At 36.6% G+C, this 26,695-nt stretch overlaps 1 protein-coding gene across 12 annotated transcripts in view; it reads right to left on the bottom strand.

Annotated features, from left to right (window-relative positions):
- FHIT (fragile histidine triad diadenosine triphosphatase) overlaps positions 1-26,695 on the bottom strand; it is a 562,355-nt gene that overhangs the window by 395,056 nt on the left and 140,604 nt on the right. For 9 of the 12 annotated variants that reach the window (XM_035546804.2, XM_050712768.1, XM_050712766.1 and 6 more), the window contains one exon: positions 2,908-3,029. In XM_035546804.2, coding sequence (XP_035402697.1) covers positions 2,908-3,007 — 100 coding nt within the window. In that variant the 5' untranslated portion in view covers positions 3,008-3,029. Of the gene's footprint in view, positions 1-2,907; positions 3,030-12,363; positions 12,565-13,374; positions 13,524-26,695 lie in introns of all 12 variants that reach the window. The other 3 variants (XM_050712767.1, XM_035546799.2, XM_035546803.2) reach the window with 2 other exon arrangements.

Genomic DNA, 26,695 nt, shown 5'->3' with positions numbered 1-26,695 from the left:
CTGACTGCTAAGATTTTCACTGCATACAGTATTCCCATCTAGACTCCGTAAGAATCCACAAGGATTGCTGAAACAATATTGCAGCATTTCTGTACAAAACTGGGGGGGGGGGGCGGGGGGGGGAGAACACCCCCCAAAACAACATGTCATTAATCAAGACCTCTTAAGCCCCCTTGGGGGGGGGGGGGGGGGGGGAGGGGGGCAGGGGCAAACACTAATTCTACACACTGACCATGCATAGCTCTCCGTCTCAGTTTGGTTGTGCCAAAAGAAGTGAATGAGTTTGCTACTAGTGTCAACCAAATGAGCACATTTTTGCTTGGACAGCAGAGATTCCAGTTTAACATCACATACCACCTGGTCCATACTAAGGTACCAGCTACTTCTTATTCCACAATCTGCAATAACCACTACATCTTCCCTCAAGGGGTTCCAGTTGCAAAAAAGTTCATCACCCATTAGACAGAAGTCTAATGCTGAGTCAGATAAGGTGTTCTCTCTGGGATCAGGACCGCTCTTCCCTTTCCAGGAATACTATGTTCTTGCTATTCCTACTCTTGGTTACTACAAGCACAGTTTGACTTTCAAGTGTCAAGCTGAATTCACAGGACCGACAGACAGAAATAAACAAAACAAAACTTTTAATGTGTTAGCTGAGAAAACATGCTTTAGGATTGCTCAAATCACAAAACAGTGATTTCCACGAGACCATTTTTACTGAAATTTCTCAGACCACAGCTGTATGTTAAAACTATTATAACAAATTCACAACTCCAATCCTACGTTCTGCTTCAAGACGGAATTTCAACCTTACAAGTTAATTAAAGCCACCACCTGGAGTGAGCTGGCTTTCAAACTGATTTCCTTCGTCTCTCTAATTCACATGCATTAATATTTTATTTTCTACGGGAGGAAAAAAAAAAAAAAAAAAAAGAATGTCATAAGTGTGCCAAAGACAAGGCAGATAAAATTATTGCAATAAAACAAAGAAAATACACTTGTTACTGCCTGGTCTCGAGACAAATGCTGCATTATACAGACATTTTAAAAGCTTACAACTGCAAATTGCTCTATTTTACATACTGTGTTCCAGCCTTTGCATTAAGATCTTTTCTAATTTTTTTCTTAGTGTAACGAGAGAGGGAAAGTGTTGGAGTTTTATTACCTGAACATTTATTCAACAGAGAAAAAAAGACTATATTATATATTACAACACATGAGCTATTAAAACAATGTGACACTGTAAAATATGCTGCAATACTCATTACAGGGATAACAAAGCTAAACCTGAGCAAATAAATGTATCTGCCAAACAGTCAGCAATAGCTATGCAACTAGAGTTTATAATCTTTAATTATTTAAGAAGGAAAGAAGCTTGTAATAATTAAGTTTTATAGGCTCCTTAAATTGTCACTTCTAGATGCTAACAAAACTTTAAAACAACTCTCTTTCATCTGAAATACCTCTTCATTGTTTAATAACAGATGCGGTTGTTCACTTAACTAACCAACAGAATTGTTAACTATTGTTTTAAAAACTTCCACATACAGAAAACATTTTGTTTACTCTCTGACGTGGACAATGCATAAACCTACATACTGGTCAAGAATTTACAGGCTCTTCAACTCACAATGACTAACGTGATAGTGTCTTTAGATATCTTTGAACATATTTTGACATATTTTGCCTAAAAATATGATGACTCTGTAAACCACGTTGATTTACGTCAGATAACTTAGAAACTTTTACTGGAGAAGAATAATTAGTTTAATTCATTGAAACGTATTGGTGAGATAGTAATGTGTTTAGTTTCTATAAAGTCTGTGCATATTTGTCAGACATTTATAACCAAATGATCTGACTTCTGGAATGAATAGAAACATTCAAAACAGGTACACCAAGAAGTTCTACATTGAACAATTATAATATACAGAAGTAATGAGAGGAGAGGGACATTCAAAATTTCAGAGGAATAAAATACATTTAAAAATGATTTTAAAAGCTACTAAATTTAAAATCATATATTAAGTTATGAGAAACAACAGAAAAGTACAGAAAAAGAAGAAAGCTTTCAATGAGCTCCAGACTTTTTTTTTTTTTTTTTCCTCCCAACATTCATTCAGCCATTTCTTAACAGTTCCTACTAAAATTTTACCATAAACCTCTGTGGAAATGATCAGTCTTGAGTATTTCTGAAAAGTTCAACCTCCAGCCACTGAAATCAGCACAAAGTTACACAGCACCAGAGTTCTGACTATGAAATAATACACAACATTATAAAATAAACTAACTAAATAAATGCATTTAGCATCTTGCACAATCAAGTTCCTTTAAAGTTTCTAAAAACTAAGTTTTGCTTACAACATGGGGATTCATTTTTCCTCAGGAAGCATGTTTGCTATACAGATGGTTTATTTAATCCATTCCTACCTAAATTAATCAAAGCAATCTGTTCCCCCCCAAAAAATAATAGTCTTCATAGAGAATTCTGCTGCCATTTGACAAATTGTGTACATTTAGCTACAAGAAGTTGAAAATCCTCCATAAAGAAGTTACCACATCTAAAAATAAGTGATGTTATTAAAAGGGAAGCAGGATGTGTTATTTAGCATAATATGAAATTTAAACAGTACCCTCTCAGATACACTTTAAAATGCTTTTAGTAGCACCTGGTTGTTTATACATCATCTGTGGTGAAAAGGTCAATAGAAATTCACCTGTAAGGTCACAGTTGCTAAGCAACCCTTTTTGGCAGTTCTGCAACACCAATCAAGCGTATTATGTTCCACCGCCTGGTTTCAGAATAAATCCGTGCAGATCCTACCTGGCCTTTGGAGCACACCAACCTTCCTCAGCTTCTCCACAGAGCACAGGCACCCATGGCCAAGGCACTGCTCAAAAGGATACGGCCTGGGACCACCGGCTTGCGGTTCACAAGAGCAAAGGAGAGTTCAGTCTTCAGGAAGACCACGGAGGGCTTGATGATGTGCTGCCCGAATCTCAGCATGATGAATGTTAATCTCTGGGCTCTGAAAGAGACAACAGTTAAGATAATTACGAGACTGACTTTGTTTTTCTTAGCAACAGGAATAAGACAGCCAGGTTGTCTGGGTTGCTTCTGAAAGAAAGTGCCTCCTGGGCTCACCAAGGTATCACCAACCTTTCCAAAAATATCACTCATGGGGAGGGGTGACTTCTTTCCAAAGCATGATTTTTACATTGATTTCTAAAACCAATCATCTTGGTTGGGCTACAAAATTTGGGACAGAGAGTTAATTTCTTCCTCCCATTTTCATGCCTTGTGTATTATATACATTTTGAGTCATATGTGCTTAGAAATGCACAAATAATATTTCACATGCCCTTTGTGAATCAATGCACACAGAGGCTTCCAAAATAAAGAAACTACATTTTCTAAATCAACCCGTCCACTAAATACCTCAACTGAAGAAATACCAGTGAACTAAGAAAAACAAATTAGTTGGTCATTTTCTGTCCATGCTTTCCAATTTGAGCAACTGACATGAAGATCAATAGCTGTATGCAACGTTTTCTCTTAAACAGAGAACCAAAGATTCCCACTTTCATTCACTAAAATTTTCTCGTCTTTTGGAGAGAATGAAAATCCTGCTTAAATAACTAAAGCACAATCCTAACAGTATCTATTTTAGGTCTTTAAGCCCTGAATTATTTAACGTATTTAATTCAATCAGAAATATCCAAGATGCTGCAGAGTAAAATATGAAGTTATGAAAAATTTCATGTGACACAATACTTCAGACACATCAAAAGCATTACAATAGTATTACCTTGCTTGAACCAAGTGACTCATCAGAAAATTCAGTTTTATAAGTTACTTTGATGAAGGAAAAGACACTATTAGAGTCAAATGAGGTCTTTTGCTGCAGTTTTTTTCTTGCAAGCCTACGGTGTTTAGTAAGACTCAATCGCCTGGATACATACATTTCAAGTCCTTGGCAGGGATTCCATTTTCACGTGGTTCTTGATCTAAATGTTTTCTTGTAATTTAGTGTCCCACTCCTTCTATCTGCTCAAGCAAAAGGTACAGGTACATACACCAAACCCATCAAAGTGCACGCACTTTGAAAGTGTATTTGGGAAGTGAAACATACTTGTTCTTGGAAGGAAGACCCAGCTTTTTCAGCTGATTCCACAGAAGTACTCAACTAAATTATATACTTGTTATTTATACTAAATACTTAAATATCCTACTACATTAATATCCTGTGGTGGTTTTACTTGGGTGGGCAGCCGAGTTCCACCATGGCTGCTCTCTCACTCCCCATTCCTCTTTGAGGAGGGGGAGAAAATATGACACAAAGAGCTCAAGGTTTGAGATAAGGACAGGGAGATCGCTCAACAATTATCATGATGGGCAAAACAGACCCAGAGTAGGAAGCCAGTAAGATTTATTGCCTATTACTAACAATCTAGAGAAGAGAGAAACAAAGGAAAGAAACCAAAAACATCTTTCCCCCACCCACCCTCCTTCCACCTCCTCCTCCTGACCGGCGCAGGGGAATGGGTGAATTGGGGTTGTGGTCAGTCTATAGCGCTTCATCTCTGCCGCTCCTTCTTGGTCACTCATCCCCTGTGCCGTGGGGTCCCTCCCACGGGATGCCATCCTCCCTGAACTGATCCTGCTTGGGCTTCCAACAGGCAGCAGCTCTTCAAGAACTGCTCCAGATATGGGTCTGTACCACGGGGTCCATCCATCAGGAGCAAACTGCTCCAACCTGGGTCCCCCACGGGCAGCAGCTCCTGCCAGGTCACCTGCTCCTGTGTGGGCTCCTCTCCACAGGCTACACGTCTGGCCTGGGGCCTGCTCCAGCAGTGGCCCTCCACAGGCCGCAGCCTCTATCAGTGCAGGTCCACCTGCTGCACCGTGGTCTCCTCCATGGGCTGCAGCATGGAACCCTGCTCCACTGTGGTACTCCATGGGCTGCAGGGGGACAACCTGCTTCACCATGGTCCTTACCACAGGCTGCCGGAGACTTCTGCTCCAGCACCTGGAGCATCACTCCCCCTCCTTCTTCACTGACCTTGGCGCCTGCAAGGCTGTTTCTCACTCCTCTCACTCTCCCAGCTGCTGTGAAGCAGTGTTTTTTTGTTGTTGTTGTTTGGTTTGTTTGTTTTTGTTTTGTTTTCTTTCCCTTTCTTAAATATGCTCTCACAGAGGTGCAAACAACATCACTTATTGGCTCGGCTCTAGTCAGCAGTGGGGCCCTTATCTAACATGGGGCAGCTTCTAGATTCTTCTCACAGAAGCCACCTCTATGGCCCCCTGCTACCAAAACCTTGCCACATAAACCCACTACATATCCATACAATAAAAATGTATTTCCCTCTCCCTCTGTAACTCTGAGGATTAGGAATTGTATTTGTATTTAATAGTGGACAACTAATTAGACCTTAAGGCCTCTATTTAACACCTCCACTCAAAAGATGTTAAATTCATGGGAAATCTTAAGTGTTCAATATCTCAAAATGGAAACAACTAGTACCACAAGGGATTAGGTAGAATGTACCACTATGATGGAATGGAGCCCAAATTCCAAAACTGACATTTGGGTTTACCTGAAGTCAAATGATGCATTGGCAGCAGCTGGTACTGCTCCAGCAGCCAACCTGTGCCAGGCAGGGAAGAGGCAGAGTTTCCTTCTTCCTACCCTGGGCCTACAAAGACCGGTCACCACTGGAAACCAAGGCCGTGATTATGCAGCCCTCCACATTGTCACAGGCAGTTTGTGCAGCCTGAAGTGATCATGTGGAGGTTATGTCTGCAATACAGAGCAAAACCGTAAAAGAAAAAAGTCTCTTCGGGGCCTATCAGATACTGACCATAATTTCAAAGCTGTATTAGGAGAAATGCATATCCAAAGGTAATATTTTAAATATATATATATATATATAATATACTTTATTTTTGGAGAGATATTCAAAAAAGATTTTGTCAACTGAGCTAACAACTTGCATAAATACACTCAACACATTTGCCAAAATAAACATACGCAGCACTATTTGGCATAGAGTTTGGGTCACCACTGCTCTTTTTCTAATCTTAATGAATACTTCCAATTCTTTAAAAGCAATAAAAATGCATTTTCTGAAAATTCTAGATGGATCCACACACAGTAACCACAGCCTGCAGAATTTAGATAACCATAACACATGTTCTTGATATACCTACTGCATGCATCCAGGAAGGGTGAGTGCAATAAAAACACTGGCCTCACACCTCCCTAAGCAAGAGTCTGAAAAGTCAGGTTACAGCACAACTGGGCTGACCCAGAACCTAGAGCTGAAATAATCATTAGAACATTTTGAAATGTCATGCATAAAATTAATGTATTAAATGCATTTATATTTGCTTACTCTATAATAATATACCTGGTTAGTGTATTTCTTTCTCTTGATTCAGACTAAACAAATACCGTATGTGTTTCAAATGTGGAATGGTTTTATTGGTTGCACTATGTAATACTGCAGACCCCAGTGCTCTCCTCTCCAATTATTAAAGGGGATTATGATTTTTTCTTAAACAATTATTCATTATCTATTAGATATTACTTAAGCTGTTTTGTGCCCTAGTGATCCTTTGTATTTTTTCCGTAAAGCCTGATCATCTATGCTTCGTACCAATACAAATGCAAAAAAAAAAACATTAGGGAAGTGTGTAACGGTTGTAACTGAAAAACCCATGGCTGTGTAGCAGCACACTGCAGCAAGGCTGGAATATTCCAGAGTGCAGTGAGGCAGGAAACTGCTACCAGCAGAGCGGGTTCTCAGTCATCCAAATTCTACCTGCTTATTGCTTGAATGACCTGTAAACAAGCAGAAATTGATACAGTACAGGTGTATGCATGCAGGTCATGAGATGCAAATAGTGTGTGCACAAGGCTTCCCAGCTGATTGGAATCACCTCACTAAGTCTGTTCCCCTGGGGATTTCCATTTTTCACATAATGAGAAGGTCATTGCCAGCTAAAACCATAATCTAAATATAATTTGTGAAAGATGTTTCTTCTTTAATGATAGTCTTTCTAATCCCAATAATAAGGAGGACAATTAGGTAGTAATGTTAGAAAATGAAAGAAATCCATTTCTAACAAAGGAAAATTTTGGCTCAGTTTAACATAGCTTCTATTGTGACTATTCAGATGGAAAGTGTATTTACTCTTCTTCATATTGCGTGTATATATTACATTGCCTTTTTCATCTCCCTCATTTTCCTAATTAAATTTCCTTCAAGCTGTGTTCCTGTAGTTGTAGGTGGGAATATAGTGTTAAAGGCTAATATAGCAAGTGGACTAATTTTACATCCACAACAGATCTCAAATCTGTGGATCTTCTACTAGAGGGGAAGAAACAAACAAACAAACAAAACCAAACCAAAACAAACCCTTACATTGGCACTCTACACTACACCCTGAAAAATAAGAGTGCTAAAATTAAGAAAAATGTTGAGATGCACTGACATATTTTCAAATATTACGAGTTTGGTAAAATTTCAAGAACGGTCATATTATATTTGCCCAGCCTCTACAAATGCTACTCATACATTTAATGTAATTTTGAGAAGATATCTAAACATAGGTGTCAATTCTCCCAATGTATTTGGTTTGGGGGGCTGGGGGTTTAGTTTTGTGCTTTATTTTTTTTAGATCATAGAATGGTTTGAGTTAGAAGGGACCTTTAAAGATCACCTAGTTCAAACACCCTGCTATGATACCTTCTACTAGATCAGTTTTCTTGAGGTCCAATCCAACCTAGCCTCGAAATAGTAGAGGGTGTAGAAATGTTGGTGTCAAATACACAAAATAGATGTATACTTGTCACGTGGCATCACCATAGTTAAAAACCAACAGCCTGGAATACCTTTGGAAATGACTTTCTTTGTAGTGCCCATAAGGAATGATGGCACTAATTCTTTAGGCTATCTTCCTTCCTCTTCAGACCTCCCACCCAGATGCTTACTCGAGGCAGTGCTGGTACTCCATAACACCCTTTTATTTTATCGTACGGTTAATTGTCCTTAGCTAGGAGGTGTTGAGGTCACCACCTGCTGGGAACCAAGCTCAAGGCTTGTGCTGAACACTTGCATTAGCAGTGTTCTAGGGAAGCTACAAATTTGCTTGTAAGGACAGAACATAAGATAATGCAAAATGGCTGCTCACTTAAAATGTGTATATTGAAAAAAGCCAATTATAATACCATTATCTCTCTGTTCTAATGTATATGAATATTTCAGAAACAAGGTGAGGAGTATTTTTTAATTTAAAGTTTTCCATTTTACTATATTAATGTCACGTGTTCATTAATTTTGACAGTCCTTATTCAGCTACTCAATTTCAATGTTAAAACACAACAAAATGGCAAAACTAGTTGTTGTTTAAAAAAAAAAGTCTTACATAAGTCATTTTGGTTTTGTGTGAGTGTTTTTTTTTTTTTCTTAATCTACAAGATAAGACAACTTATGTAACACAATGTGGTTAAATGATGCATATCATCTACAGTTAATGATGCTTGTGGCTAACTTCAGATTTTCCTATGGCATTTCCTAAGCTGCCCTTTATCCCCCACAATTATATCCTTAATGTATATTTGGAATTTTTCCCTCTAAAAGGTGTGATTGTGTGGAGAGAGATATTTCTACTTAGACATCTGAATTCTTCATCACATTCAACGAATGTCATACAATGAAGAATTGCCCTGCATGCTATCTCCTCTCTTGTCGTGCTTTACCGTTTTTTAAATTATTCCCTCCCATTGTTGCTACTTTGTGAAGATGAAATCCACACAGTTCAGACTATTACTTATTTAACCCAAGCACATAGCAATGAATTTTCTTGTTCCTAGTAGTGAGAATTTGCCACTTTGATCAAAGAGTACTTAAAAACACTAATTTAAAAAAAATGTTATTCTAAAATTACTCATTTTTTCTACTATCCCTTTGTCCCTACAGTGGCTACGTCTCAGCATCCTCCACTCCTACCCTTGTACAAGATTTAACTATATATTTTGAATTCTTCCAATTCCAGAAAAAGGCCTCTAATTAAAATAAAACAACGAAAAAAGACTATGTCTCTGCCAGACAAAATATAGTATCCCATTGCTATTTCTGTTCTGAAAAAAAGCCAAGAATTATTATAAAACTAGGAAAGGTGCTCAAGCATCTGACAGCCAAAGCTTAGTTTCTCTCAATGGGGTTAGTATTTAATGCTCTACATGGCATTGAAGGGAGAAGCTTGTGTAGATTGTTTTCCATTTTCACCACCCACAGAAGCTACTGAACAGAAAGCCCATTAAATGTGATGCATGCAACCAGTCCTGTCAGTGTTGACAGGGAGTGATTTCTTACATCATACACAGATTATGGTGGACTTGAATCCGCTACAAGTGGCTTCACCTGCTTAATCTAGCAGCAAAGAAAACATCAAAATTATTACTATTTAAACATCGTATTGTTTTCTTAGCATAGTCGAACAAGCTAAATTATCTGATCCCTTTCACCCACGCTGCAGCAGTACTGTTTCCCAGCCCCCCCGGGGCTGTGTTTTTCCATTCTGCTCTCACACTGTTGTCCTCACAGTCTTGCACCTGTAAGCTCCAGTACTGCTGCTACAGCAGATTTGCCTGGGGAGTGACCATGACAAGAATGGCCCCTTTCTCCTCTTCTTCTCTAACTGCTTATCTGTAGCTCTTGGTTTACACCAGGAGACCCAAGAACATGTCTACACAAGGTTTACTGACCAAGCAGCACCCTGCCCTGAGCACAGCACAATCCAGGTAACACTAACAGCGTCATGAACAGGAACCTGATGGAGGCATGATGAATGGATCCTGATGAAAACTACCTATTTTCTAATTATACTGATCTGACTGGGATGGGGTTAACTTTCTTCATAGTAGCTTGCATGGCACTGTGTTTTAAATTTGTGACTGAAACAATACTGATGACAGATGTTTTAGCTATAGCTGAACAAGGCTTTCTCTTTTTCTCCCATTCTGCCTACTCCTACTGAGTAGCCTGGGGGTGGGCAAGAAACTGGGAGTGGACACATTCAGGACAGATAACCTTAACTGGCCAAAGAGACATTCCATACCATGTAACATCATGCTCAGCAGAAAAAGAAGATGGAACAATTTTTCAAATTTGTTCCTCTTCAGGCATTAAACTGCTTGTCTATGGCCCACACCTCCCTCCCAGTTATCTGGTCTGTCATTCCTATGACATTTACAGTCTTCATTAAGTAAGTAAATAAATAAATAAGAAATTCAAACTTCCAGACACACACATCTTTGTTGACTTAGAAGGATACAGACACCTAAAAGGAAGCAAACAGCTCTGTAGCAACATTGTACAGCAATCACAACATTGACAAGGTAATCAACAAACACAGAATCAAGCTAGACAGCAAGAGCAATATACCACCTATAATATGCATAGAGGGCATAAATATTTTTAAATTATGTAGAATTATTTGTCAAATTCATTACTACAACAAGCATTTTGGAATACAAATTAGGCCAACTTGTTTGTTCCTTATAATTCAGGTAACGAGTGCAAAGTTATACACAATAAATGAAAAGATTTGTGGAGCCAAAAGAACTGTATAATCCATTAAACAAAGAAAAATGAGGTCTGAGAAGAGTCATGAAAAAGCTAAGCACGCTTTACATACTTCAACTGTCTATTTGTATATTGTGTTCATTAGAAGATGACTCATACAGCATCTAACCATCCTGAGAAAATAATTCTGGCAGTGGAAGCTCAATGTCTGTCTGTGTGATCACATAACAGCTTGATTTTTCCTTACATTAGGACATGTTTCTAAATATCACATTAAAACACCCTTGCTTTTTTGACACCCTAGAAATACATGAAACTTTGCTTTTTCCAAACAAACATTTATTATGACTAACATGAAATAAAATTCCTGTCTTGCATTATACCGGAGCAGGTTTATGTCCATTTTATGCCAAAACACACAGCCATGAACTCAACACACAGCAATGTTCCAAGCGATAATCTTTTAAACAGAATCCCATTGCAAGACTGTTGATCTAGATCTTCACAAACTTCTTCACCAAACATTTCTACTTTTATCAGGGAAAAATATTAATACCAATCATGCCGTTTTCTAAAGCAGAAAGTTGAAAGGCAGAAAAGGAAGAATTCAAGGAAAGTCTGCACACTATACAACAACTGGCAGAAATTATACTGTGAAAATCCCTTCTTCCAGGGTGGCTACCTAGGGCTACCTTACATGCTAGAGGAACAATAGAAGATTGTGACGTTTCTTGAGATACGTAAGTGTAAGGAACTCTCTACCCTAGGGAAGGTAGAGATGGGGGAAGAAGGTTGCTATTGAGACTAGCACACTGAAAAATACAAGTTTAAGCTCATCTCTTTGGAGGCTGCAAACTAAGAGCTAACGTGATGGAACAGCTAGGAATATTCTTTTGCTATACCCTTCAGTGGAAAAAGGTGGCTTTAAAAATGCAGAGAGAAGAAAAGCTGTCATGTTTTAGCATTCTTATTTATTACTTATATAGCACTACATAAAGTCACTTTATAGGCTTTAGAAACACATACCAAGACTAAGTCTTCCCCTGAAGTGTCTTACTGTTTCCTTTGAGTGAATGTGATTTAGACATCTATAGTATTGGATAGAAGAGATGCAGTAAATAGAGTTGCAGAAGACAAGCTGTTTGGAGCTAAGTGAAAAGAGTCCATGGGGAGGAGAGAGAAATGGCTCTTACCAAAATTATATGATGGTATTAAACGAAGAACAATCAGAAAGAGAGAATCAGATAAAATCTGTGCCATGGCAAAAGGCACACAACTCAGGGCCAGTACAAGAAATAGCACGAATACAAAAATCATGACAAAAGTAAGTGTGCAATGAGCAATAGATGTTGCATTGTAAGTTTCCAGTCACACTCAAGACTTTTTTTTTTTTTTTTTTTTAAACCTAAAACATCCTGCTACATGATCTCATGTGGCTCCAGGGATGGGCAAATTTAAGATAGGTCAACATGTTCACTGAGAGCATTAAAAAAATGTTACAGAGGTTTTCCCAGCAGCGTGATTTTTTTTAAAGCTTTCCAGTATGTGGTAGTAGAGCTTTAACTATACTGTATTTTTGAACATTCATCAGAAGCAGCAAGAGACAGGAATGATGCACTGTCACAATGCACATTATGGCACTAAGAAACCAGTAGTGTCACTTCCAAAAAAAAAAAATGTTGGACTCAGTACATACCTTAAAGATTGATCTACTGTATTATATTCTTTTGTCCTGATTGTATTTTGTACTTTAAACTTTTTGATACTTACCAGCAGAGAAACTGAAAGATTCCAAAAGTTTCGCTCTCTTCATGTGAAACTACTTTAACTAAAGGACTGCAGAGTCAAAGTAAATCCAGCCTTACTAAAAAGAAAATTATCAACAGAAAGAATGAAACAGCTGGGACTTCTGGAAATCCAAAAAAAGAGAAAAAGTCCACACACATAATGGCTCCAGACCACACTTTTTCCCTATGTAAAGAAAAAATAATACATGAATAATAAAATAATAAAAAAATGATTCAAATTAAATCGCATTTAATTTCATTCTGAATGCAACATGTTAATATTAGAGCATGTTTTTGCCTCTGTAATACTATGGATTTGCTATATTTGGAGCAATTCCTTCAATATCCAAGTTTCTCCACAAGCATTTGATCTTACTGAGTTAATAAATGTAACACAAATATTTAAAGGAAAAGGCAGGCACTGTACTTTACCTAACAATTCCTACGGCATATAGGTTAAAAGAGTCATTTAATGAAAATGTATTTACATTTTCAGTTTTACATTTATATATAGCTAGTACTAGGTAGTGGGCTCTTTGCATTTATGTAAGGTTCATTTATGTTTAATGCTATATGTTGGAACCATTAAGACATCCCATTAGCCTTCATTTTACCACCTTATACATGTATGTGCACTCCAAAATAAAGCCATTCAAACCAGTTTTTTTCATGGGTCCTGGAATTAAGGAAGTCTTGTTTCAAATGATGTATATTCCCATGTTTCCCATACCTCTTTTTGTTCGCCCCACAAGAATAAGTTCTCCCCCATGATCCTTATAGCATCCCAGTCAGGTGAGTGACAGATTCAGGCTTCTGCAGGTGACGAGTAGCCAGCCCAGAAGCACACACTGGCTGCTGCCAAACTGTATATATAACAGCTGGGAAGAAAAATACACTCCCATCTTGTTGCACAAAAAAAAAAAAAAAAAAAAAAAAAGACCATTATAACTATACAGTCTAATTATATAACTACCACCATGGTGGGCATACATACCTAATTATATACTACACAATTAAAGATGAACTGCTGTCCAATTCTGACATTTATTTCTTTAAAAGGTTTATACAATAGTCACAGGCAAAATGTAAATGGACGTGACTTCCTTACAACTTCTGCTTCAATTAAACCAGTCGGACTGCAAACTGCATGAAAACAACAATAGAAAGAGAATAAATAGCTGTAAACAGAAAATGGCTTGCATATCTTTCAGAAAATACAGACTGCACTTTCTGGTGAATAAGTAAAGAAAGGCAGTCATGAGTAAAGAAACCAGTCTGAGAAAAAGGCTGTACACTGCTCTAGGTTTTACTTTCCCTCTCTGCACGTTCCCTCTGATTTTCAGCAACTCATGTTCTCTATATAGTAACTATAGGTAATATACACATAAGTAACCAACTATAGGTTATAGTATGGTGTCCTGATACAGCAACTGTGAAACTAAGGCTCTTAAATTGGAATAACAGAGAATGGAGAAATAGGATAGGATAGATGCACAACACCTTCATGCAACAGTAAGCTTTATCTAGAGTAAAATGATGAACACTACACTACCTGCCGAAATAGCAATCACTGCTGCATGCATCTCCCAAGACACTTTCTATTTCAATATTTTCACCTGAAATTACTTTATTATGAGCCTTTTTCCACAGTAGATATGAGATCTTAGTAAGTTACCCACTAAAAGGTATCATTCAGTTTTCTAGCTTCAGCAGGTGACTCTAGAAGTCAGGAAGTATAACCAGGATGTAGCAACTCCAGCATTTACTGTTTGGTTAATTTTCACAAGAAAGAGAAGTCAAAGACAGTCTTGTCCATAATTTTTAAGTCGAATTTCAAAAGTATGCATGTAGGAAGGTATTTCCTCCTAACACTGTGCAGCATAAATACTGCAGGTAAGTCAAGATCAGAGAGGAATGTATTGCAGTAAATAGCCTAGACCTGCATTTTCAAAATGCTGGCCTGCACTTTTGGTAAGGTTGAAGAATTCTTAAAATGTTCTTTTAAACATAGGAAAAGTTTTAAGTATGCATGATTTCTACAAGTGTATGATGATAATGGTCTTATGACATAAGTATGTCATAGCATTTACTAATTATAATTGTAACTGTATATGCACACCATTCTCCAGCTTGCTTTTTACTTTATTTTTGCCAAATATCCTGAAAAGCATGCAATTTAATGTCTGTGACTACCCCAAGGTTCCTGAATTTGTTTCCTTTTAGGCAGTTTCAATGATTATCCCTGGACCTAGTCTCACCGTATAGAATTGCATGAGTCACATAATCAAGCTATAAACCAAGCAAATAATTCTGTATGTTTCTGCTGCATTTCTGGCTTCCTTTCCAACTCCACATCACTTCAGGCATCAACAAAAATGTTTTAGTGTTACTCTTTTTAACTTTTCAAGATTAAAAAAAAAAAACATTTATGGTCACATGGTGAATTGGAGTAACTGAGACAGTATTATGTTCTCATTTGTCAGTAAACTTGATAACATTTTAAACAAGAATTGGGTGCCAGATGACTGCTCTGCAACTAATTCTGGAACAAATTTCTGTATAATTTACTGAAAGTGCTTTGGAGTTCCTTGCCAGCAAGGCTTTCTAATAAGATATTCATGAGTAATTAGAAATCTATAGACATGATTAAATCTTAATCTACAATCTGCAGGATGAATGTTTAGGCTGAAGCTCAGCAAACTGGCAGAGAACTAAGCTGGAAGTCCCTCTGTAGGTTCAAGAATTTGGCTGGCATTTGTCAAAGCTGAAACTCTGATTTTTTTGTGAATTCCTCAGACTGCGCTGGTTTCCACTGGACAGATAACTTGTAAATCAGATTGCTAGCTCATTTCCACAACCATCCACTACAACCTTGACTACTTGAGTACCAGGATCAAATATTTTACAGAAAGTGGGAATAAATCAGTTATTTCAAATTAAAAATTTGGACTACCATTGCAGCTGTTAAATAATGGATTTAATTTGCCTTCTCTTTATTATTTAGAAGAATATTTCCATGATCCATATGTACTACACAAGCTACCCAGTTGGTAATTCTACTTAGTCAAGCAAAGTCCTCACTAACTTTCATTTTTCCCCAAAAGCAAGAAGTTGTTCTGTAATAATGTCACAGCAATACCATAAAGCTCTGGGAATAACTGGTTCAGAGCAGCCTGGAAATGGTTACAGCTGTTAGCACAAGGGACCCTGACTGAAGCTACTGAAAATTTCATTTTCTCTTGTTATAAGAAATTTATTTGCTTATGCAAGTGCATTTCATAGCCAGGACAAAGCCTCCCAACTTTCTACACATAGAGTAGCCTTCCAGTTCCACAAAATCTATGCACTTGGCACAACAGCGGGAATGTAGTCTAATAACAAGCTACATGTAGGTTAACACTAAAAAAGCATTTAAAGAAACTGCTTCTGTAAATAGCTAGGCAATTGCAACACACATGGCCACTGCTCTGATAAGCAGAGCCACACTGAAAAAGAAACATTCCACTTCTCTAATAATTGTCAGCTAAAGATTTCAGAGAGCTTTGGGAAAATATATAAATATACCCATCTTTGATGGAGAGACTCCCAGTCACTGTATTTATCACAGAATCACTTCGGTTGGAAAAGCCCCTTAAGGCCATCAAATCCAACCATTAATCTAGCGCTGCCAAGTCTACCATTAAACTGTGTCCCTAAGTACCACATCCACACATATTTTAAATAACTCCAGGGATGGTGACGCAACTACTTCCCTGGATAGCCTGTTCCAATGCTTCACAACTTGAGGTCATTTCCTCGTCCTATCGCTTGTTGCATGGGAGAAGAGACTGACCCCCATGCTGCTACAGCCTCTTTTGGGGTAGTTGTAGAGAGCAATAAGGTAGCCCCTGCCCACCTTATATACTTACTATATAAAATGTGGACACAACACATATAAACAGCCAACTAAGGTTTTCCTAAACAAAGGAAAATTATTTTGCTAGATTCACTCATGAATCTTTTGGGATGTAGAATGTCTTCACAGAGGAAATAAATCTGAATATACTAAGAAAGCAAATGAAAGTAAATTTGGGAAGATGCTGCTAATATATATAATAGAAAAAATAGCCAGCAAATTTTAAGCAACATGGTTTCTCAATTAATATTCATTCCCCAAATTAACTGGATCACAAATTTCAATATTCCCAATTAATCTTTCTCCGTTGCAAAAGTCAAGCAATCAAAAATTGACAAATATGAGAATTCAGATGGATTGTGTACCCCCAATTTATGTACAAACATTAAGAAACAGTCTAATAATAAAATCATACAGTAGGGCTTTCAACAGGAACCACTGTCTCTTCAGCTCTGCAAGTGACTCACTGAAACTCTACCTCTTTTAGAGAAAGCTCAGAGGTCCTCTGTGATGCTACACAAGGTAGGCAACATGAACTTCTTGTTAGCGGTGAGTAATGCCATGTAAATTTCCAGTTTATACACTGGGGATGTGGGGGTACATTTCTAGACATGAGGAAAGCACACCTGAAGCTGAAGTAATAAGTGCAGTTTTCTGAACACAATAAGCACTACACGATCTGAAGTGCACTATAAACCCAAACTTAAGTCTTAAAATGTGCATCCAAATTTGGTGATTTTTTTCTGACCTTAATCTCTGTCAGTTCCCCATCTGTAAAACAGAGATAATACCACTTCCCTCACTGGGGCTTTGTGGAGATAAATTTAATTTAAAACCTGTGAAGCACTTGGATACTGTAGTGATGAGCAGCATAGAAAAGCCTATGAGAAAATTAATAATTCTGACTTCTGAGCCGGGTCTGAGTGACGTGCTGTAAATAATGCTTGAGGCCACACATCAAACAGTAAGGATAAAACAACATCTTAAATAGCCGCTCATTAACTGAGTACTGTCCATATCGTGTACTGAGTAAGGAAGAAGTCTCCTGGAAAAGTACTGTAAGTTTTGCAGTTAAAGACTTTATCATAATGCATATGCATAACAGAAGCTGAATTTAGGTTGCAATGCCAACTTTAATGCTAACACCCTCTTCTCTCAACTACTTGCTTTTGCATTCTTAATCATATTCTTTCTGTGCAGTTTGTATGTGTAACATTTATATACAAAGAAAGAATTATGATCTCATTGTGAATCTCTCTGATTTACATGCAGAAGTGGTAATGAACAAAGCTTGGTTAAAAACATTTCCATTAGAAAAATAAAATACTGAGCTTGCCTAGGCTTGGTAAATTCAGCAAGGCTTCTACTGAGCTTTCTGTTGAATTGCTTGAAATGGTCCAAGTACTACTTCTGTTAACACATATTATGTATTAACATAAGAGACTGGGGAGAGGAAAACATGTTGGGGGACTGTCCTTTCAATTTTTGTCAAAGGCATTCCATTTTTAATCTCAACAATAACATGACATGTTCCTTTTGCTAGTTCCCGTGAACATAGGCAGAAATTAAGCCAGAAGCATACATGGGAGTCGAGGAGAAACGGTATTGCTCCAGTATGCTCTCCAGTGCCTTCTTTCTCCCTCCAGAAAGCCCCTTGCACCTTGCAGTAGAAGGGTGATAAAGCCTTTTAAGATGTATATGCAAGTTTGATGGTTGGACCAGATGATCTTGAAGGTATCTTCCAACCTTAATGATTCTATGATTCTAAGTCCCTTTCCAGTGGCAACCCTCTTTCAGTGCCTCCCTCTCCAGACTGCACATGCATGCTCTCATGGCATCAAAAAGAATTGCAACAGCGCGCTGACATGACTTGAGTGGAACTTAAAGAAAGAGTTCCACACAAACAGTCTTGTCATTTGACTCATGACAGTAGACTCTAGAAAGCTGGAGAGTTTCCAGTCCCAATTTCTTTTAGACGACATGCAAGTTGCACATGAAAAGCAAGAAGAGTTACACCCAGCAATAGAAGACCAGAACCAGATTCTACATCAGCCCAAGAAGTACTCGAGCTCTAAGACAGCATAATGTGCTTCAAATTGTGATGAAATTTGTGGATATTTAATAATTTGAAAGTCATCACATATTTAATGATCATTTGACAAGAAAAATAAAATTTGCAAAAAATAGATTTCTCAGAGACTATTTGTCCAAATATTTAAGAAAATAATTAAGAAAATAGCATTCTCATTTACTAATCTCATGTGTAAAACTATCAGTGGTCTTGAATATCTGCTGGACCAAGGAAGTGAAATCTACTATATTCCAGCTAGAATATGTCTTCAAAGAATACTTGGAAGACATTCTTTGTTCAAATCAACAATGTTTCACTACACTTTGTCAACAGATCTTACATATATAAAACAATGTTTATAGTAATATCAAACCATAAGATGTTGTACCTAGAATATTCCATCTTCTCAAAGGGCAACAGAAAGCTAAGTTTTTTTAAAATATTTAATTATGAGTAAAATCAAATTTACGTAGTGATATGCCACATTTTCAGCTAGTGATGAAGACAAACATCTCTGTATATTATCAGTACTTGAAAGAGTAGTCATTTCTATTTCACTTTGCTTACAGAATGTCTCAAGAGATTTTCACACTATTGTGCATCATTTCAGATGCTTCTGCTAGTTTTTTTTTTTATTTAACTGGTTCATTGTTAATATAAGTTGGGACATTACAGTTTCAACAGTAAAATATTTGGTACTTGACCAAAGTTTGAGATATGCTCTAAAATAATTGTATTTGCCTTTAGCAAACATTTTATTTGAGTTTTGAACAAAACTGCTGATGGTAGCTGATGAAAATTACTCCAGCTTGAAATGCACTGACAGATGTGCTATCTAGCAAGGGATTTCCCTGGAAATTTTCTAATTTTCTTTCACTAATTTAGAAAAGGTTCATTTAAAATCTGTTAGAATATACTGAAGTACGGGGTCATACAATATCGAGTCATGGGAAGAGAGATAAAATGTAGCTAAGAAAACTAAGCTCCAGCAGCTTGAAATTCATCCAGAAACCAGGAGTCTTTTTAATGATTTTACATTTTCTAGCAAACAAACTGTAAAACCTACAATTTAATCACAGAATTAATAAAATGCACATGCATTCCTCACTTTATGAGCTTCTGGAAAGCAAAAGAAAGGAAAAAAATCCACAGAAAGCTTTCTCATTTTCCCTCTCTGTTGAAGATGTAGTTAATTGCTAAGAAACAAATTAAAGCAAACGGCAACAAAAACACAAGCACACAAACACTGCATAAAAAAAGCACTATAAAGATATTAACATCTCCAATCTGTTATATTAAATCAAACAACGTATTTCAAGGTTATGACTTGCAGGAACTTTAAAAGTTCCCACGCCGATGTAGTTGCTTGTCAGGAATTCTGGTTTCTGTAAAGTCAAAATGGTATCAGATAAAGATATATATATATTTATTATTATTTTTTTGAATTATGAAAACTAATTTGATGTCATGGGAAAGAAAAAAAAAAAAAGAAAAAGAAAGAAAAGCCACCAAAAATCCCTTTCACCTTCAATGTTCAGTCAGCTACTAATTTCTTTTTTCCCAACAGCAATATAACCAACTAGCCTGTGCATTTCTTTCTGCCTCCCCAGCATTAGATCAACAAGTCAAAAGTGCAGAGGGAAGTAGTAATTATTTTTATTAGACCAACTGCTATAAAAACGTTAAATGCAGGCTGGAGAGGCTCCTTGCAAGTGCCCTGTCCAGCCTCAGGACAAAAGTGACACTCAAACATGCCAGCCATGACTTTGGACAGCTGAATCTCCAGGGATGACAATTCCACAACCAGTCCTGGCAATCTGTTCTTCAGCAGGAAAAAAGGTGGATTATGAGTGAGAAAAAAAAAATCATTAGGTTTCTACCAATAACATCACGAGCCTTATGGAGCCACAGGCTCTTACATGAGATAGGTGTTACTCCCTCAACTTGTTAGATGGCATCTTGCCACAGAATGGCTTCCTAAGAATCATCAGAAACATGGAAGGCTGCGTTTTTACCATCCTCCTCCCATCTCTTTGCATTGCTTCAATGCATGATCAGCACAAGCAAAAGCATATTCCAACTCAGAATATTCCAACAAGTGTGCTGAAGAAAGTTCCTTTCATAAAGCTGTGCTAAAATTCTCCCATCTTGCCTGTTATAATAATACTAGAAACCTTTCTTTGAAGTAGAAACAGGTAAACTAGCTCATATTTTACTATTTGAGTAAACTAGATGCTTGTACACATGGACACATATCAACATATGCTGATTTCCAGACACATCATTCTGTTTCCTATTTCAGTTATATCTTCAAAATTTTAAGCTTTGCAAATTAATGAAGTTTAATAAGTGATCACTTACAAGGAAAGATTTTCTTTGATAAGGTAAGTTTTAACAAACAATTCTTATTCTTGTGCTATCTGAAGCAATTCTACTAACTATCAAGCATGAGTTAATCCAGGTTATTTAGTATTAATCTTGATAATTGATTTTTATTTTTAATATATGCTCATTAACTTTGCATTGCAAAAGTTGAGTGAAGCTTCTACCTTCTAGCAACCCAACATGCTCTCTATACAGTCCCTTTTGATCTGTTCAACAGCCCTCAAATGAATGATACAACATATGAATTCAGTTTCCAGTATCTTACTGGAATAGCATCAAAGCACAGAAACCCACATCCACAAAACTGAATATTTCCAGAATAGAATAGAAACAGTGATTGAAACACTTGGAGATTTTGCTTTGTTGTTCTTGTTTGCACATAAAATCCTCTTTTAATACATCTCAGTACACGGAAAGAGAAACAAATACTACATAGCAACATGCAGCAAAAGATCCTCAGTCTACATGCAGAAGGTATGTTCCAAACTGTGACTGACCTATACGGTAACTTTAAAGAATGAACCTTTGGTCTTTATCCTTTAAGATGTAGGACTGATATTTTGTAATTCCTTGTTTTAACTGAAGAGAATATACAGGTTGCTATAGCAATGGCTAATCTGTATTCCTGCATTTGAATATTTTACTCAGAATGCTCACTTCTGCAAAGTACTTTTATATACATCTCTGCAGAACGTAGAGCACAGGATACTACATCTCTAGATTTGCTCAGATGTGGCTCCCCAGTTTGCTCCTGTGCCCTCACATTTGCAGGAAAGTATGCTTTTGGAATCTTTGCGTTACAGATAAAGAAACTACTCTGCAGAATTAGCAATTTGGGATGAGAAAGATAAGATGAAAGAGTCGCATCATCTCACAAGAAGTCCCTGAAGCTATTGCGTCTCTTGAAATGTGATTTGAAACTCAAAATCAGTGCAGGGAGCAGCTACTTCTGCTGTGCAGCCACATCCCCCTACTCACAGTTCTGTGGATAGGGGCAAACAGGACCAAAGAGCACAATACCTCCTCATGGGGGGAGTTCATTCTGAAAGGCACAGTGAAGGAACCATGACAGAGGCTGCTCTCTTCAGTTAGATGGGGAGGTTAATATTGGGCACGGTATTTTTTTTTTCCCCACTTGCTACATGTCCATAAAAAAAGTCTGGCTAAAATTTGCAAAACAGCTTTTTATTTAAAGAAGTAGTATGTATGATGAATTATCTGGAGAACAGTACTTTATGGGAGAATTCTGAAGACAGAAACCAGAGCACATTATTAGTATGGCATTCATTTTGCTAACATTAGATGCACACATATATATACACATGCCTATAACCCGCTCAACAACAGAAAGAAAAGAAGTAGTTTTATTGCCCAGATTTTGCCATTCTTTCTATGTTGGAGGAAAAATCAGCAGAGCTTGTCTCCCCTGCTAGTTACACTCCCCCTTATCTTTTCCATACATTTATATTCCCTATCCCTACTGAACATAAACACACAAATACTCAAACATTTATTGGGTACATAGGAAGCAAGCCAAGGCACCAGAAGCCAGAGCTATTATTTTCTCACGTTCAGAATGTAGAATTTACCCACCCTGATGCAGGGTGTTCAGGAAAAAGACAGGAGAGAGCAGGATGATAGATGAATCTGGACTGAGCAATCCTTTATTCTGCAAATAGATCTTGCTAATACAGTAGCATATGAACGATCAGCTCTTCCCCAGGGGCAACCCTGTCCCTCAATGGGTATGGAATCTGACATGACAAATATTGATTTCTCCAGAGGAATTTATTTTCCAAACACAAGTGAACTATTATCTCAAATCAACAATCAAACCTCAGCAGCAGTTTGCATTTAAAGACATTTAAAATATAACTGTAGTGTACATAATATAACCAGGTACGCCTAAATGCGATATGCATTTGCATACAATACTTGTAAATATAAGAGATAAGTATTGCAATACTTAATTATTTGTGAATCAACACTGTTTTTAAATTAACATTAGTGTATTTTGGTGTCGTTTATTAAAGGCACAATCCAATGCCCTTTCAACATGAAGGAAAATTCCAATCACACTGGAATCAATAGGCATGTTCTAAGAAATCCCATTTATCCACCAATATAGTAGATCTAGTCTCTTCTGCTGCGGTTTAGTGCCATTTCAGTTATACAAATTTAAACTAGGTAAATTATCCATAATTTATTTTACTATTTGAGATAATTTATAGCCTCTCTGCAGTCATTGGTATGGCTTCACTGGACGTGAGACTATTATTTGACTCCTATTTAACTGATCTTTGTAACATAAATTTCCCCAAACTTCAAGAGGAAAATAGTGGATTATAAATGGATATACTTATTCCATTCAAGAATACCTATTTGAGATTTATCTTATTCTTTTATCTTGAGTATATCAACACAATAACATGAAAGGACATGGAAACTGGAAAATTTAATCCTTATGTGGTGTATATAGCTTTCTCACATTCCTCATATGAATAAAGGGCATCAATTAATAATCCCCTTTTAATTGAGTCCATTAACTCATTGTCTAATTACACAGTTTTTTTTGAACTGCCTATTCCGGAGTACCCCTAAGATGATACCAATTAATTTTCTATATCATCTGATGCACCTTCAGCAATATATATACTACATGTTCACTGCTGGAGCTATCACATTTTATATTATTTTTATAGCAGAAATTATATAAGAAAACCAAGACCAAACCAAAGCATATTTTTTCTGTTCATAAGTATCAGCTGGAAAAAAAAAACAACAATCTGAAAAAAAGCTTAGCATCATCAGATGTCTTTTTGTACCATGAGGACCCAAGAACGGTTTCTTCACAGGCAATTCAAGTAAGATTAGTATGATGATGATGTCATGCTTATCAAGTTTACATCAAACTCACAATCTGGGGATAGTACTATTTCAATATTTAACCTGTCTGTCAAATTCTACCTCAAAATCGCTATTCCAGACTGAATTTTTTTATCTAACAAACACAAGGTACTTCAATGTTATTTAGTGTTTATCACATGAATCAGGTATTACATTCTTCTGTCTTCTGAAAAATTATAAATAAATTTCTAGATTTATCTATAGTGTCAAAAATACTTAGGACAAATTATTAATACTTTCCTTAAACTATACATCCCCAAATAAAACTCCATTCATCTATCATAATCAAATATACTCTAAAGTAGAAACAAGATAGACTAATTTCCCTGGCCAATAAGATCTGCTTTTCCTGTGGAATATACACAAATATTTTCTCTAAGCATTGGAAAATCTTTCCACCAGGACAAATATAGGAATTTTTGTATGGTTGTTTCTGAACTATGAACAGGAAACTGAGCCCTTCATGCCATCCATGCCAGCTCTACTGAACATAATTTCTGTTTCAAAGACTGAAACCACCTATGGGATTCTATGATATTCTAGCACTTGACAATACTAACATGTAGCAATCCCAGTGGAGAAAAGAACAAAGACAGCAAGAAGACGGGAAGACAAGAAAAAGGAATAAAAAGAAACTGAGAGGAGAAAAGAGAGAAGGAAAAGAAATAACAAGAACAACAACAACAAAAGGAATAGGATGGCACAGTTCCTGAAAGATCATTTAGAAAACATTGCCTATTTTTCCTTTCCCAGCACTCTAAGTAAAAATTCAGATGCTAGAAACAGAACTACCCATGATACAAAAGAACAAAAACTGAGAATAAGTCACTAAATTAAACTATTATGTAAATTTGAATAATTAAAGTGTGAATTGTTCATCACAAAAGTCAGTTGAGAACAGGTGATTCAGGGAGTGTAAAGTTGGAGATTATTTAAGAATATCTTGCAAGCTAACGAAGTCATACCTCAGCATACGGAAATTAAGCCAAACTGATTAAAATAAATAAATAAATAATCTAACTTGGTTTAGATGAGTAGTGAAAGATACATAATGAGTGGAAGAAAGTAAAGCATTTCCAGCAATATCAGTACTAAGAAACTGCATAGCTGATCAGGGAAAAAATGAAAATTTAGAGAAAAAGAATGTCTAGCAGATTTAAGGACTAAGAAAGATCACATTAAATACACAGAATTTATAAGTATGCTGTGTATATCTACACAGTTTATGGAAAATGTATTAACAGCAATAATAATATAGAAAAAGCAGAAATATTGGAAAAGTATTAGTCTTCAGGAAAAAGCTAGACGATAGAGTGTGAAGTGCTTTCTACAACAACAATAATTAGAGAGGGACGATTAAACAACAGCTGCTGAAATTAAACAGATCTGGTTAACTTGCACCCTAGAATTTTGAGACAAAAATTGGTCTCAAATTGGTGGTGCTTGGTGCTAGCCAAGCAGCATCAAAACTGTCCAAAATAAAATTACACTGCTAAGCTTTGAAAAACAAACAAACCAATAAAATCCACAAAGTGGAAGTCAGGTAATGACAGGTAATGATGCTCTTGTTGGCCCGACATCAACTAATGGCAAAATACTTAAATCACTAACATAAGATTTAGCTAACTTTATTTCCCATAAATTAATATTGACCAGCATTAATTGTACTTTATTTTAATTTCTTATTAGCAATCTGGAACCTAGCTTTCATTTCGTTTGTTTGTTTTGTTGTTTTAAATGCATTTGAAAGCTCGACTGATTAAAAGGCTGCATCTTAAAAATAATACATTTCCACAGAACAACATAGCAGCCCTCAAAATTTTCAATGAGAAACTAGAATTAAATGAAGTTACCATGAAATTTCCAGAATTAACTTTAAAAAAAAAGAAAAAAAAGTAATAGACATCAATAAATAATGGTAAATAAGAAACATCTGGTTTTAGCTGAACAGTGAAGATCTTGGCTCTTAATCCCATAATTAACATTCCTACTGGTAATTTGAAATAAAATTTAAATAATTATAGAATTACAGATAAGGTTTGTACACAACAGACTGAAGAATGCTCTAAAACACAGGAAGACACTGATACTAAGTGGGGTCCACTGGGAAAGCTGAACAAAGAGGAGTAGAGGCTGTTCTCGACATCAGGTTTAACAGAAGTATGTTGTTGTGTTCATGTATTAGGAAACTGCTGAGAATCAGTAGCTTAGAAGAAACCCAGAGTCACAAGAATTAATCACACAGATGTTGCAGCAAAGGTCAACATCATCACTGGATGTACACACAGGGAAATCCCAAGCAAACAATCAGATGTTAAACTGCTTTCTGTACTTGGCTCCAGTACAGCAACAGCTGGAGCAGTGCCCCATTCCAAGATTCATAATTTTTTTAATCAGGTGGATATGTTAGAAAACATTCAGGGCAGAGACAAATACAACCAATCAATTAGAAAACATTGCATTGCAAAAGGCCACAGAACTCCATCTATCTCGCTTATTGAAGAGAAACTTGAGGAGTGACTTGAGTGTAAAAGCTGCTACAAGCTGCATACATTTCCTAATAGAGAACTCCAAAATCTAGGAAGACTTATGTATAAAAACTTCTAATGATGGAATTCTATTAATAAAATCAGATTAGAAATTAGGTACATTTTGTTTGTTGTTCCTTAAGAATAATTTATTACTTGAATAAATTACTAAGACCAGTAGCTTTTCTATCAAGAGTCACTTTTAACAAATCAAGTTAAGATGTTCTTCTGAAAGATGTAATTCAACTGAATTAATTTGAGGAAGTCATTTGGCCTTGTCCCATGACTGTGGAAGCCAGGCTAGGCTGACCAAACTGGTGCCAGCCTCTCTGAACTGGAAAACAGTGCCTTTAAGCACTCTTTCAGCTGTATATGCCAGGTACACCAATATTTTGGTGCTTTTTATAGCATGTTAATGATCATTGGGCAAACAGGTATGGTAAGGGACTATTATTAAATGAAGTAATTTGTAATTAAAATTAAATGCAAATTTAATTTCTGTTACACCTTTGATTCTGTTATGAATGCT

This window comes from Cygnus atratus, chromosome 10 (assembly GCF_013377495.2).
Source record: "Cygnus atratus isolate AKBS03 ecotype Queensland, Australia chromosome 10, CAtr_DNAZoo_HiC_assembly, whole genome shotgun sequence".
Classification (NCBI taxonomy): domain Eukaryota; kingdom Metazoa; phylum Chordata; class Aves; order Anseriformes; family Anatidae; genus Cygnus; species Cygnus atratus.
This window is presented reverse-complemented; position numbering and strand designations above follow the sequence as displayed.